We start from the raw sequence: 15,000 nt of genomic DNA, 5'->3' as shown, positions 1-15,000 counted from the left end.
AATAGAGAATATATCTATCTCGGTACCAGAGGGCAAAATGAAAATAGAGAATATATCTATCACGGTGCCAGAGAGACTAAGGAAAATAGAGGATAAAACTATCTCGGTGCCAGAGAGCCAAAGGAAAATAGAGGATAACACTATCTCGATGCCAGAGAGCCAAAGGAAAATAGAGAATAAAACTATCTCGGTGCCAGAGAGCCAAAGGAAAATAGAGAATAAAACTATCTCGGTGCCAGAGAGCCAAAGGAAAATAGAGAATAAAACTATCTCGGTGCCAGAGAGCCAAACTTGGGATCCATTTCTGATATGTCGTATCAATTGGATCCCGATCTCTGACCACGTGATAGTTTAATTTTGATTTCATCTGATTCGTCTCTATACTTTATAAAATTTCTCATAATTATTGATATAAGTGCCCGCTCCATATCATTTATTTCTGCGGAAAGTCGTTGCTTCATTATGCCCCAATAAGTTGGCCATAGACAACTATGATGCCAGGTTGGATAGTTTTTGCCAAGATGAGAGTCTGTTAAATCCATCTATATCTTCAGGGAGAGTCTTCTGGACAAATTTTTACATACGAGTTTCTTTTTCCACAACACGACACTTAACTGGTTATATCACTTTTTGATATCAACCGCCCTCCAGCGTTATACAAGTTAGTCGCGGTGTGTCACATACCCCAGTCAATGAAATTTGAAGTTCCTCCCATAATAGTGTCGAGATTAAAAACAAAATTATCATCTAGGCCTCTAGAATTTTGAAGGCCAAATTACTCAAGTTACTCAAATTAAATTGGATTTTTTTTTTTAATAGAGACTGAATAACTTGTCAAGTTTCAAAGCAAGAGGATGGCGGCTATTGACAATCATGTCGTGCTCTAAAATAAACACATTTTAAATATTTTGACCAGAAAATTAGTCCTTCCTTCTTTAAAAATATCGATCAAGTAAAATGATCCCCGTTTTGTCAAAAACTCTCAGGCCTGGGACTTCACGGGAAGTCCCAGGTTTCAAAATTTTTGACAAGATGAAGGTCATTATAATCGATCGCTATTTAAAGAACGTGTTTTCTGACCAAAATGTTTGAAATTTACTAGATTCTTTTCAGAGTGCGGTAATTAGGCAAATGACAGTTCGTGACGATTTCATAGAGTTAGCTCTTTAAGATGATGCTTATTCGTTCACTTTAAATTCTCTCCCAATCCCCATCCCCACCTTGCTCACCCCCAATTCATTACCACAAGATATCAACGCTCTTCCCCACCAGGATTGCCACATTAAATCGGCAAAAATGCCAAGCAAATCACAATAAAGTGCCAACTTGTCTTTTTAAAATGCCAAAGTTTTCTAGACATAATTTTTCTGATAAAATGCACATAAAATTGAAAGTGAATTTTTATTTTTTCATCCCGCTGCATAATTTATTGTCTCGATTTAATCACATATTCACCTCGTCATCTTAGTATTAGGTTAACGTTTGTATATTTTGTGAAATAGGTGTTGTTTTGTCTGACAAATATATACAATCAAGTGATTCTTTTTTAAATGCCCAAAAATATGCCAAAATGCCAAACCCAATTTTTTGGATGCCAAAAGATATTTTTTCTTCAGAAGTTGCCATTGAAATAACTGCAAAGCAATAATCAACCGTGGTCCCCATCCCATTGATTCTCTCTCTCTCTCTCTCTCTCTCTCTCTCTCTCTCTCTCTCTCTCTCTCCTCTCTCTCTCTCTCTCTGTGTGTGTGTGTGTGTGTGTGTGTGTGTATTAATATTGTTTTTTTGGGGGGGTTTTGTTTTTTTTTAGTTGTTTTTTTTAGTTAGTTTTTTTTTTTTTTTTTTGTTTTGTGTTGTTTTTTTTTTTTTGTTTTTTTTGTTTTTGGGGTTTTTTTTTTTTTTTCTATGTTTTTTTTTTTTAGTTACGCAAATTGTTTCATCTATAAGACATTTTACCTTGCGTGATTCTTTCATGAAATACTGTCAGTTCTATTTCCTGAACCCAAGCATGAATTATTTTTTTTTTTCTTTCTACTCCTTTTAGTGTTTGGCTGAGAATCCTTCAATCCATTCATTACATAGATTCTCCAAAGTCCGTATCACCTGCTTTCTGGAACTCTCTCTCCTCTCTCTCTCTCTCTCTCTCTCTCTCTCTCTCTCTCTCTCTCTCTCTCTCTCTCTTATTTATTTATTTATTTATTTATTTCTTACTTTCTCTATTTCTATCTATCTATAAATCTCTCTCCTTCTCTCTATCTATCTCTCTTTCTCTCTCTCTCTCTCTCTCTCTCTCTCTCTCTCTCTCTCCCTCTCTCTCTCTCTCTCTCTCTCTCTCTTTCTCTCAGCCGCCTTCTCGTCTTACTCTATCTTTCTTTCCTCATGTCTATTCATTACTCCATACATGATCTAATTTCCGGTGAGTTTTAATCTTTTCTTACCATCGACATATCACACAGCTCATTATGTTGGCATCAATATCACATTATATTATACTTGTCACGCAAATGCCTCAGTTGTAACATTTTCATCTCGAAAGTCCTTTGTCCATATTATTAATTAGATATGTCAACATTCATAAAAGTGTTTTTGTCATTGCAAATAATAACTAGGATTTGATTTCTTCGCTTTATTCTCATTCGGTCAACAATAACAACAACAGCAACAACAACGACAGCAACAACAATAATTCATTCATATTCGCAACCCTTTTTCTTATTAATAGACATGACGAAGTTTGCGTCACTCAGGTCTTTGTTATTGTTTTTGCCATCCATGTTTATGAGAAATTCTCACGAAATTATATCAACCTGACTATATAGATAAAACAAAGTTGACGTCACTCAGATCTTTGTTATTTTTTTAACATTTTTTTTGCCATCCATTTTTATGAGTAATTCTCAATAAACTGTTTTAACCAGACTATAAACGTACAAGGATACACATAGTTTTGCGTGTTGGTCCGTTTTATCTCCGGATGGCAATGTTGTGAGCTTCTTAGCCAAGCGCACAGCATCTATAGATCTGGTCTTTGTTATTGTTTTTTTTTTTTTTTTTGCCACCCGCGTTTATGAGTAATTCTCACTAAACTGTATTAACCAGACTATAGATAGTATGCAGATGACGTCACTCAGGCCTTTGTTATTGTTTTTGCCATCCGCGTTTGTGAGTTGTTCTCACTAAACTGTATTAACAAGACTATAAAAGTTCATGGTTACACAGAGTTTGTGTGTTGATCCGTTATACTTCCGGATGGCAATGTTGTGAACTCCTTGGCCAAGCGCATTATATCTATACAGATATCTATATCTATTCTATCATATCCAGACAGTTCAGATTTTAAATAAAGTTGTCTATTTTCATGGGAATTTTTCTTGTTAAAACAAAACATATGTTTGTGTGTGTGTTTGTGTGTGTGTGTGTGTGTGTGTGTGTTCAGTTTATTGTGATTTTAATAGCATGATATATCACTCTCTTGTATCAAATTATGCTGTCCTTATTTTGTTTATCAAATTCCGAATACTTGGTAAATGCGTGTGTATTTCACAGACCTCTCACGCAAATCTCCGATTTTATAGGAAGACACTTGCCATTTTTGTTGACGTGAAAAACGTTGTGTTTTCGCTGCTATTACCTCTGCCGGCAGACAACGTTGACAACTAAATTGACTAATAATAGCAATTTCGCATGTGTACATATTGTTGTATTTTTGTTTGTTTGTTGTTGATGTTGCTGTTGTTTTATCTCACTGATAAAAGTGTTTGTTACCTAGCTTTTATTATTTTAAGGAGGCAGTGCTTTCTGATATACGCATTGATTTCGTGTTTTGTTTTGTTTTAGTTACTGTATTTTGTTTTGTTTTTTTATTTTTGTTTGTTTTATGTTGTTTTGTTTTGTTTGTTTCTTTTTTTCTTTTTTTTTCTTTTTTTTTTTTGTTTGTTTTTAAATAATTTATAATCTCGGAAATAAATTTGTATATATATATATCTATTTATATTTGTGATTTATGTCTCAAAACGGTATTATGTCGGCACCAAATATAAGATAAAAATTTGTATTATACCAAAATCTACAACAAATGTGAGATTTTAGTTTTTTGTCGCATTAGGAAGTTCAGTCTATTGTCTTCAACCGCCGTGCACATATTTCAGGTCTGATAAACGAACGGAATTATAGACTTGATCTAACATTGTTGTATTGTGTTGATTTGAGGGTATTTTCATTACAACTATGAGCCCATAACAATTTGGGTTATCAGACCTGCAAATAAATAAACGTTTTCCTCAATGAAATCTATGAAATTGATTACATTTCAAATCTCCTGCCCCCCCCCCCCTTCCCCCCTCCCCTTCCCTCCATCTCCCGCATTGTTTGCACAAACATGCTGGAGGTCAAACATACTATTGAGGCGGGTTTTTATTTTTTGTTTTTGATTTTCCGGTCTGTTTATCTTTAATATTTTTTATTGTGATTGTACTCGTCACTCCTCTAAACAGCTAAGCTGTTTCACATGGCTACCATTTTTAATCTCTTATGCTTTAATAAAAATTGTGTTTGTATGTTTACATGAGGAGGCGTCGTGGTCATGTATATTAGATATCACACTTTGTTCGAGCCCCTCTGTTAGCATATCATTTTTTTCCTTTGGGCAATAAACTTAGCCCCTTAGCCCCACTTCGAGGCGCTACACTGCGGCTGATTCTTTCTCTTCTCAAGTTAGCCCCCAAATAACAGAGCAATTTCCCCTAAGCACGAAAGAACAAAATTGTATCTATATCCTTTTTCACATAAACAATCAACGTCATGTAAGAATGAATTGTGGGGCTTCTATAACTCTGTTTTGATGGTGGGTTCGAAAGTTCTTAATTTTTGTGACTGAAGTAAATATTTGGATCTATACTCTAAATGTTTGGAAGCTCGTTCGTGGCGGTAGAAAAAAAATTATGAGAAATAAATAAATAGGATTGAAACTCATACGTACAGTGCGCGGGAAATTAATCCCATCAGTAATGAAATGTCATCAGCCAGCCACAAACAACCACGTGACCTTTCAATCCTCACGTCCTTGTCTTGGTCTTGTCACATGACAGTCTCGAGTAAGACGAAAATAGAACACTGGATAGGCACATGTCCCTTTATCTACAATTGCAACGCACCGTTTGGTACTTTTTCAATATTTTCTTTACTACAGTCTTCTTCATTTCTAAACTTCTCTCTCTCTCTCTCCCCTCTCTCTCTCTCTCTCTCTCTCTCTCTCTCTCTCTCTCTCTCTCTCTCTCTCTCTCTCTCTCTGTTCCTCAAACTCCTCTATACCGCTTCCCACTCCTCGTCTTGCTTAATTCTTTTTTGCTTTTAATATTTTTTAATTCTGTCATAACCTGATAAAAACACTTTTATAAAGTACTTTTAGCGTGAAAACATTTTGCTTCAAAGGCCAATCGATTTAGATAACCCTGACTCGTCGAAAAATTTCAAACCCGACGCTTTAATGAATTATGAGTAAGGGACTTTTGACATGTTGGCGATGTTGTTAATCGATCGATTTTTGAACTAAATGTTTGCTGGGCAAAACTATAATAATCGTTTTGTCATTTTACAACCGGGCTATTGTGATGGTAAGCAAGCTTACGACTCCCTCCCAAAGTGGGCAGTGAGGTACTGACTGTGTCTTCTACCTACCTATATCTGTTTTCCAATATGCTTTCTATCTTTGTCTTGGAATGAGATTGCTTGGTTTTGTCCAGGGAAACAGTCAAATGTTTTGTTAGAGTTTTGGGAGATGATATTTTTTTCCTTGTTAATCATCTCTCTGTTATGCACTGCATTATGTTTCTTACTTTATATTATATATGATTTGTAAAACATTTGAGTATATTCCTCTTAGCGGGGACCTATGCTTGTGTCTGGATGAGACTTAGTGATCTCAAATTAAGTACTTTGATAGTGTGCTCTTGGAATCTACTCCTATTTCTTATTTGAACCAATTCCCCTTTGTCTTGCCTTTTCTTGGATGCTTTATTGTAATTCTAGAATTTTTTACTATCCCATTTTCTTCCTTTTTACTGGCGCTGATAGGACCTTAATGTGTTGCAAGCGCCGTAAAACCCTGAAAAACAAAAAAAAAAAAAAAACAAGCTTACGACTGAGCGCTGTTTTAATATTTGGATTTATGACCAGAATTCATTCACTGAATTCAAGCATTGCATTGTTTGTACATTGCCTTGTCCTTGGATAGGTAACGCATGCTAAATTGTTGCTTTGGTTGTCAACCATCTGGTCACTGACCATGCTCATTATTGCTTTATGCTAAGGGAATGGCGATGTATCGGCTATTAGGTGAATGCATTTGAATCACGATCAACACCATAGGAGACAAAATGATGTGACGTCAAAAATCAGGTTCCAATCTCATTGAAAGTGTAAAACCTCTCTTCCGGGGGACTATATAATACTTTGTGTAATTGATCTTCTGCTTTCAAAGTGATGGCCCTTTTTTTTTTTTTTTTTTTGGTCGAAATAATGACTGGTCGTCAATAAAGATCATTGATCCTCGCTGTTTACCTCCCGTAATCATAAGACTCTGCCTATAGATAGTATGCAGATGACGTCACTCAGGCCTTTGTTATTGTTTTTGCCATCCGCGTTTGTGAGTTGTTTTCACTAAACTGTATTAACCAGACTATTAAAGTTCATGGTTACACAGAGTTTGTGTGTTGGTCCGTTATACTTCCGGATGGCAATGTTGTGAACTCCTTGGCCAAGCGCATTCTATCTATACATCCTGCTACAAAATAGTTATGCCACCTTATGATTCAATATTTAATCTATTCATTATTAATTCTCCGAAGGACTGGTTACATACACACTTCCAGTTTTTTTGGAACCGGAAAAGTAGAATGTGTGACGTCACAACTTCTCTGCCCAATTTTTTTGACAACCTAGACGTAAAGAACAGTTCTCAAGTCTTGATGGTTTCCACTTGTGAACGAAACTCACAAATCACAGCCAATTAAGCGGTAGATTTTTGATCAATCAAAACATGGAATTCGTTTTTGGGCAAACATGGTTGGTTGTTTATAAACAATATCGTGAATGAAAACGACCTCTGTCTGATCAGTTATTGTTTTTATACCACCAAAATGAGTGACTAGTTATAACACGATTTTCTCGGTCATGTGGTAAATGTTTAAGTTTACAGTTGGTTCTATTGATCAAGCGGTAGAACGGTGTATGCTTTTTACTCAGACACCATCAATAGTAAAACCTGTGAAGTTTGCTATGTTTACCAATCACTGCCATAGTTTACATTATGAGGTTTGTCCGGTAGGATGGTAATCTTGGTGTCTATTATGTGAACCAGACTCAATGCTTAGATGATAGTTCAGCGTAGCCATCGTTAACTTATAGATAGTATGCGCTTGCCATAACATTGCCATCCGGAAGTATAACGGACCAACACACGAAACTGTGTGTATGTGTGTATCCATGAACGTTTATAGTCAGGTTAATACAGTTCAGTGAGCATTACTCATAAACGCGGATGGCAAAAAACAATAACAAACACCTGAGTGACGTCATCTTCGAACTATCTATAGATAGAATGCGCTTGGCCAAGGAGTTCACAACATTGCCATCCGGAAGTATAACGGACCAAGACACAAACTCTATGTAACCATGAACTTTTATAGTCTGGTTAATACAGTTTAGTGAGAACAACTCACTAACGCGGATGGCAAAAACAATAACAAAGGCCTGAGTGACGTCATCTGCATACTATCTATAGCCTGACACAAGAACCCTCTAGGACTTAGAGTTTGACGCCATTTTAAAGGTTTGTGTAGCGCCGAGTGAGTTGTTAGTAGAGCTCAAGGAAACAAGTGATTCCATTCGTCGATCTTTTGAATACAGTTCACTATTTGTTTTCTTTTGTGACCAAAGACTTGTCTTTTGACGTAATTTTTTTTAACGTTGTCAGCCTTGAAGTTAACGATGGCTACGGTTTCAGTCCTTGTAATGATTATTTTTTCAACAATCAAGGGACTGACTTAAGAATCAAATGCATTCATTCAGTTAAGAGGCCATTAAAGTTGTTTGTTTCTTTGGGTTTTTTTTTTGTTTTTGTTTTTTGTTTGTTTGTTTGTTTGTTTGTTGTTTTTTTTTTTTTTTTTTTTTTTTTTTGGGGGGGGGGTTGGGTTTTTTGTTTGTTTGTTTTTTTGCGTCAAGGCAAATTTCTCTCTGAAGCAATTCTTGTTCTGTAGAATTATTATTTTCTTTGTTGTCTTAATATTAATTCCTATGTGTTGTTTAGGTATAAGGACACAATCAAAGTGCACGCAATACTTAAAGTCAAGTCTGAAATCCGAACGAAATTGTGGGCTTGTTGTGACATTGTCTTAATGTCAATATTTTAAGTTGGTTGGAGAGTATAATAAATAAATGATACTAAAATTAAATTCCCTTTATTCATCCCATAGGGGAAATTTGTCTCAATTGTCTATTCCAAGGGAAGACTGGAATAACCCAGGCGTCGGCCGCAATGCAGCGTCGCAAATTGACCTAGAGCGAGGTGACTTGCTTAAGGCCACACAGCCAGCGAAAGCGGCGGGTGATCGAACTCGGTACCTTTCGGATACGAAGCAAAGACCGTATCGCTGAGCCACGCTGCCCCTATCTATTCCATAACAATGAGCCCAAAACAATTTGGGTTATCAAATTGTAAATAAGTAGCTACGTGTAGGGTGGAAGTTTTTTTAATTAATAGAGGTCAGAATCTGTAAACAACCAACACCAGTTTTTAAAAAATCATTATTTCCTTGAATGCTTCGTAAACTTCACTTTAACAAATTCTGGCTTTTTAAAATGTTTTTGTGACAAGGAAATCAGTCTTACACGCAATAATAAAATACTTTTTAAAAAGCCATCGTATATCACAGATGACGGCATTATAACTAAATTAGACCCATAACCAACCGCCTGTGTCATTTAGGTTTCCGAACTTTACCCACACGTCATTTCCCGCCCTTTGGAAACCAGCCAATCAAATCTCTCCAACCGTAGTACCATGGGCAAAGGCGTGTCATTGCGCGGAGTAATACATCATCTATTCTGTTATGTCGCTTGGGATTCGTGTCGGGAAATGTGAAAATGAGGAAGTGAAAAATAATATGCCAAAATGAGAAAGTAAATAATAATGACAGAACCCTTCGTTTACAAATTTATATGAGATTGAGGAAGTTGGGCTCTAAATTGATAAACAAGTTTTCAAATACCAAAATAAATATAAATCACACTGTCGGGGTAAAAAGAAGGAGAGGGAGAGAGAGAGAGAGAGAGAGAGAGAGAGAGAGAGAGAGAGAGAGAGAGAGAGAGAGAGCGAGAAAAAAAGAGAGAGAGAGAGAGTATGCATATAAAATATGATAGAAGAGAGAGATATATAGAGAGAGGAGGAAGAATGAGTGACTAAGAGAGAGAGAGAGAGAGAGAGAGAGAGAAAGTGAGAGAGAGAGGAAGGGAGGAGAGAGAGAGAGAGAGAGAGAGAGAGAGAGAGAGAGAACAGAAACCTTAGAATTTCAACATGACTTGGTCGAGGATCATGCTAATGAAATTATTGTTTCCAGTCTGATAACCCGATTCAATAAGTGACCCACAGATTCAAGCACGTAATATATATGTTGGAATGGACAGGATCAAGGACATTGATTTTAATGTCAAAATTGGGGGGGGGGGGGGGGGTTGGGATTGTTTTGTCGTACGAGCCATACTTACTCTTACATGTTGCAGCCGTCTGGAAACTGAAGGAGTAAAATATTTCAACGAAATATGTAAAGTTTTAAGGAAGCAGAAGAAGCTAGCTTTTGTGCGAGTCCAATAGAATCGAAAAGACAGTAATAGTTTCGTATTATGAGACCTTTCAAAGTGAGATACGTACTAGTATTTTGAATATCAATTATCGCTAAATCTGAAAATACCCAGCAACCAGGGGACTTCTGACGCAAAACCGAACAAGGCTAATTCACACAAAAATTAATAGGAAATGAGAAAAGAATTGGATGATTGTTAGATTTTCACCCTAACCTTAGCAACAATACTTATAATGATAATTTAAAAAAAACAAAGTTGAATGCAGTATATTATATTTTAGTCAAAGTGATATTAGGCTGCTAGAAGCTGTGGAGTGTGAAAAATAATAAACAAAACTTAATATAACAGCTTAAAAAATGAACAAAATACCAAACACGCAACGTTTCGGGCCAGAAAACTCGTCCTTCAAAGATCGATCGATTTAAATGACCCTCATCTTGGCAAAAACTCTCAAACCTGGGACTTCGCGAAGTCCAAGGTCCAAGTAAGATTGAAATTCGCCTTTAAACGGTTTTTGTTGTCGGAGTATTTTTTTTAATTTTATTTTTTTATTATTTTTTTTTTTCACACATGGCTTCGCTGTTTCTATTTTTTCTGACTGGCAAATGGTTCGCTTTGCTATACACAAAGTGCGCATGTGAATGCGTACACAAAACGAGACATCTAGGTAATGAAACGAAATATCTAGATCATTAAAACTAGACAACTCGGTCTCGTTTGTGCCATGGCAGCGAACTTAAGCAAGCCGAAGCACAGACCAGAGAGAGGGGATGTGAGCCAAAGCGAGCGGCTCGCTACTCGAAAGACGGCAACATTAAAGAAACGGTGTTCGCAAGACCCTTATAGAGCCCTACCCGCCCCAGCTCTTCTATAGGGAATGAGATTAGCGGAAGAGTACCGTCCCTTGATTGGACGTCACCCATAGTCTGTGACATCACCGGCGGAAAAGTTATTAGAGAGAGAACGTCGTGTTGGTTGTGCGCATGCGTCTCTCGTCCTCGCTCCCGCTGCTATTTTTGTAAGTGTTTATTTAAAATAATTATTTCCTCTGCGTCGCATCTTTGAGTAAAGCAAAATAATTTTTTTTTTAAAAATTATGATAAATAGCCAAGAATTGAAAACCAAAACAAAATCAAACCAGAGCAATGCTGTTTTACTATCAAATAGTTGAATTTGGCGAGGACATAAAATAATCCCCACGACACGATAGTACATCAATTTATATCATTTAAAAAATGAACATAAAAACAAAATAACAAGCTTTAGAATAGATCCACAAGGAGAGGGCACGACTTCATTGGCGTTAGGAGGATTTCTTCAAATTCGATTAGTGAACTCCAACTTACTAACAACATAAACAGTCAGAAAAACAAACACGACATTTTGGTCATAAACATGATGGAACCTTTAGGTCTTGTAGAATTGGATCAAAGACTTGAATGGCATGAGTCAATGTATTTCCAATCATAGTTGTTCTTCCCACTTATCTGTAATTCGTATCTAAGGAAAATACGCAATTCAGAGAACTGTAGCAATTTGGAATCATCAAAGATTGACTTTGATAATGTTTGATAACGACGGATTCGTCCTTTACAAACTTTATCAAAGTCAATTTTAACACTGTGACATTGGACACTGCGTGGAATCAGCGCTATTTCAGTTGGAACTCCCTAGGGACCAATAACCCTTCCTGCTCGCTACCTGCATGAGGTCATTGGAGTTCAACTGGTATCAGGCAGTGCCGTGTCCAATGGGGGCAATTATGGATATTTATGGTCTTATAATATGTCGGTATAGCGGGAAAACAATAACAGACTCTTTTACTTCATTATTTTGATTTGAAAAATCAGTTGTCTTTCTAAACATCAGTGAACATTTGACATTCTTGTGGTTAATAGTTTTCTTTGAATATCACAAATTGTTGATCTAATTTTAAGTGCTTGTAAATTATGGTGCACTTAAATAAAAAATTTGTTATTCAAAACTCAGCGGCAGTATCTCAAGAATTTTAATAAATATCAAAAGTACATATATGCATCTATGTTCCTGTGCAATATTATCATATTGGCAGTTGATTTTCTTGATTTATTCATGGTTTAGTAAGTTCTGTATATTGTTTTTACCAATTCCGTTCCTCTCAAACAGTTGTGTTGATCATAACAGTAAACTGATATGATTTATGTCTTTATGTGGTAAAATAACTCATAAAGATAATATTTTATTGTCCAGTAAAGACTAAAAACCAATATTGTGTATGATGTCAATATCTCAATTTACTATCAATCTGCCTATAAAGTATGACTTCTTTACAAGAAAAAAATCAATCACCCAACAAGGTTACTGGACATGCTACAAATATTGCAGTAACAATCATCAATTACAACTAACACTGACCACTGTACTGTTAAATTAGATGATTGGCTCAAACAGACGGACATAGTATGTGGACAAAAGAAGATTCAAAATTATGAGGGCATATAGTTTATTCCAAGTAGTAACCTTTTTCTCCTTATTGACCAACTACATTCAAAACGAACACACTGTCGATACAGGTTATATAGAATCATCTCCTTTCCTTCAAGAATACACATTTAGTCATTGTCTTATAAAGTCATCTGATATACCATTGAACTCCAGTCAGTCAAATTTAGAGATAAAACAACTGAATAACAATCAGAGTCAAATCAGTACAACACCACAGGCATACCACAGCAAGATCATTTATTTAATCTTTGGGATATCACTGCCATATATATCTGGACGCTTCAGTCTATAAAAAGTTAACACATTCACTTGTGCACAAAAGGAGAACTTGACCTTACATTATATTACTTATTCAACATGCAAGAATACCCTAAACATTGACACTTATATGACACTATAAAGTCGGCATTTCCTGAGACAACCACACAAAAGCAGTACCGTATACATCTTCAAACTATAATGCCTAACAGTCATAAAAAAAAAAAACAAATTTGACTTGAATCGTAAGGGATTTAAGTATAGAAAAAAGTTATCAAGCCATTAAAAAGTTGGCTTTCAAATGTGCCCAAAACTCATAATATTTAAATCAGTTAAATGCTTAAAAAATAATATTAGTATTATTTTCGTCTAATGGTTTATATTTTATTCCTAAACTGATATTTGGACATAATTCATGGCATGGAATACTATGGGAGAGAAAATAAGGATCTCACCAAGTCATGCCAAATATGAAATTTACAATAAAAAATTCATATCTTTTAAGGTTTTACTGCCCGGACAACAAAACTTGGCATGTGTCAAGATCATCAATTTTACTTTATAATGATGCTTGTTTCAATCATTTTCTGCCGCTGGGAATTAAATTATTGATATGCAAATTACAACAAATTAATTTCATTGATAGCTCAAAAACCACTAAATTGACACCTCTCTTATGACCAGTCTTAAGAGGATACATTATTATCAACGATGGCATATGATGAAAGAAACCTTTGCTTTGCTTGTGGTGAGGGAACAATTTTCATATTTGTGTTAGCAACTGAGCAATACCATGAAATATTGCAACATTTAATTACCATCAGCGGCATCACAGATTCCCCCTGACCGCTACCTGTTACACCCATGGGCTGACCCCACTAATGGGGTCAGGTTGACCTAGCACTGAAATACCGCTCAGAGGGGAAAATGCCACGCAGTGTGGATATGATTTGAATATTATATATTAATTAATTGAAACTTATCAATTTACAATGGTTGACATGTCAAACGAATGCTGATGGTGAAAATTGATGATGATTACTTTTTACAGTCCACAGTTTCAATCGACATGGTTTAAAAAAAAAAAAAAAAACAAACTTGAGCTTTTATATAGCGCAATATCCACTAAACGTGCTCAAAGCGCTTTACAAGGGGTCACTGGCCAACAGCAACACGTAACATTTAGAACGGGACATGACGCCTGTTAGGCGAAATTATAAAATTTGTTTGACTTGAGAAAAACGACATTTTACAGTGGTATGACGTCGTCCGTATTCAATTTTCAAAGATTTTATTTTCTGTCTTCAGTGTGAGCCAATCAGCGGGCTTGGATTCCGTCGAGGATCCTACAAGTGTGTTTGTCAGGATGGATTCTACTATCCCAACCTTACGGCCACGGAGAAATACTTCAAGGGAACTGTCGTGGAAGACGAATACGAAAAGAAGAGAAAGGTAAACTTAGATAGACGCCTATCGCAACCCTTGCCTTATGCCTTATCTCGTAAATATGCCGTTACCAAATTATTATGGTGACAAAACACAAACTAAATAGTAGTTATATCAGACTTTTAATATCTATTAATTCAATTTTGACAATATTCTTCATTTATTATTTCACTTCACAAAAGATAGAATTTATATTTATGGTCAAGGGTATAAGACTGGGAATGAGTAGTTATGTTGTATTATTGAGGTCAATCAATAACCTATATTTATCTTAAAATGACCAAAAAAAAATTCCATATCATTATTGACCATCTTGACTTTAAACAGCCAGTCTGTGGTCTGGCTAGTGCATCACGGCACGGCAACATATTGTTTTGAGGCGAATGGTAACATTTGTGTGCACACCTTTCCGGCATCCCTATCTTGTTCTCATCTCGTGTCAGGTCAAGCTAACAGATTTCCTCTCTTCTTCTACGTTTATTGTTAAAGTCTCTCTCTCTCTCTCTCTCTCTCTCTCTCTCTCTCTCTCTCTCTCTCTCTCTCTCTCTCTCTCTCTCTCTCTCTCTCTCTCTCTCTCTCTCTCTCTCTTCATCTATCCATCTATCTATCTCTATCCCTCTCTCCTCCCTTCCTTCGTGCTGAATGAAGCAATCGGTTATTGTCCGCTCTCAATGCACACCTTGGCCATCTGTATTGCCATCGTCTAAACGCATAATATTATTGTTTAGCCAATTAATTATTATTGAAGATCTGAAAAAGTGTGTATGAAACAGTGCCAGACATACACAGTTTCCTACACACTTTTTCAGGTCATTATCTTATTTCTGTGCCTGCTCCCTAATTTCTAAATTTGCGTTTATTATTAATGTGGAGCTATAGTGTCGCGGTATGGCTCTGGAACTCACAAAACGACGTTATTAAGTCGATCGAGGAGTTGAGCCAGGGTTCAGGCTA

At 36.1% G+C, this 15,000-nt stretch overlaps 1 protein-coding gene across 4 annotated transcripts in view; it reads left to right on the top strand.

Annotated features, from left to right (window-relative positions):
- Positions 1–15,000, top strand: part of LOC144977130 (metabotropic glycine receptor-like) — a 424,917-nt gene that overhangs the window by 340,020 nt on the left and 69,897 nt on the right. Inside the window, exon 7 of one of the 4 annotated variants that reach the window (XM_078921970.1) lies at positions 13,909–14,052. The exons of the other annotated variants lie outside the window; for them this stretch is intronic. Within the exon in view, the coding sequence (XP_078778096.1) occupies positions 13,909–14,052 (144 nt within the window). The remainder of the gene's footprint in view (positions 1–13,908; positions 14,053–15,000) is intronic. 4 annotated transcript variants of the gene reach the window in all.

Source organism: Berghia stephanieae, chromosome 7 (genome assembly GCF_034508935.2).
Source record: "Berghia stephanieae isolate SIO BIC M18660-M18661 chromosome 7, UCSD_Bste_1.3, whole genome shotgun sequence".
NCBI lineage: Eukaryota > Metazoa > Mollusca > Gastropoda > Nudibranchia > Aeolidiidae > Berghia > Berghia stephanieae.
Note: the sequence above shows the minus strand (reverse complement) of the source record. Positions and strands in the feature narration are given on the sequence as shown.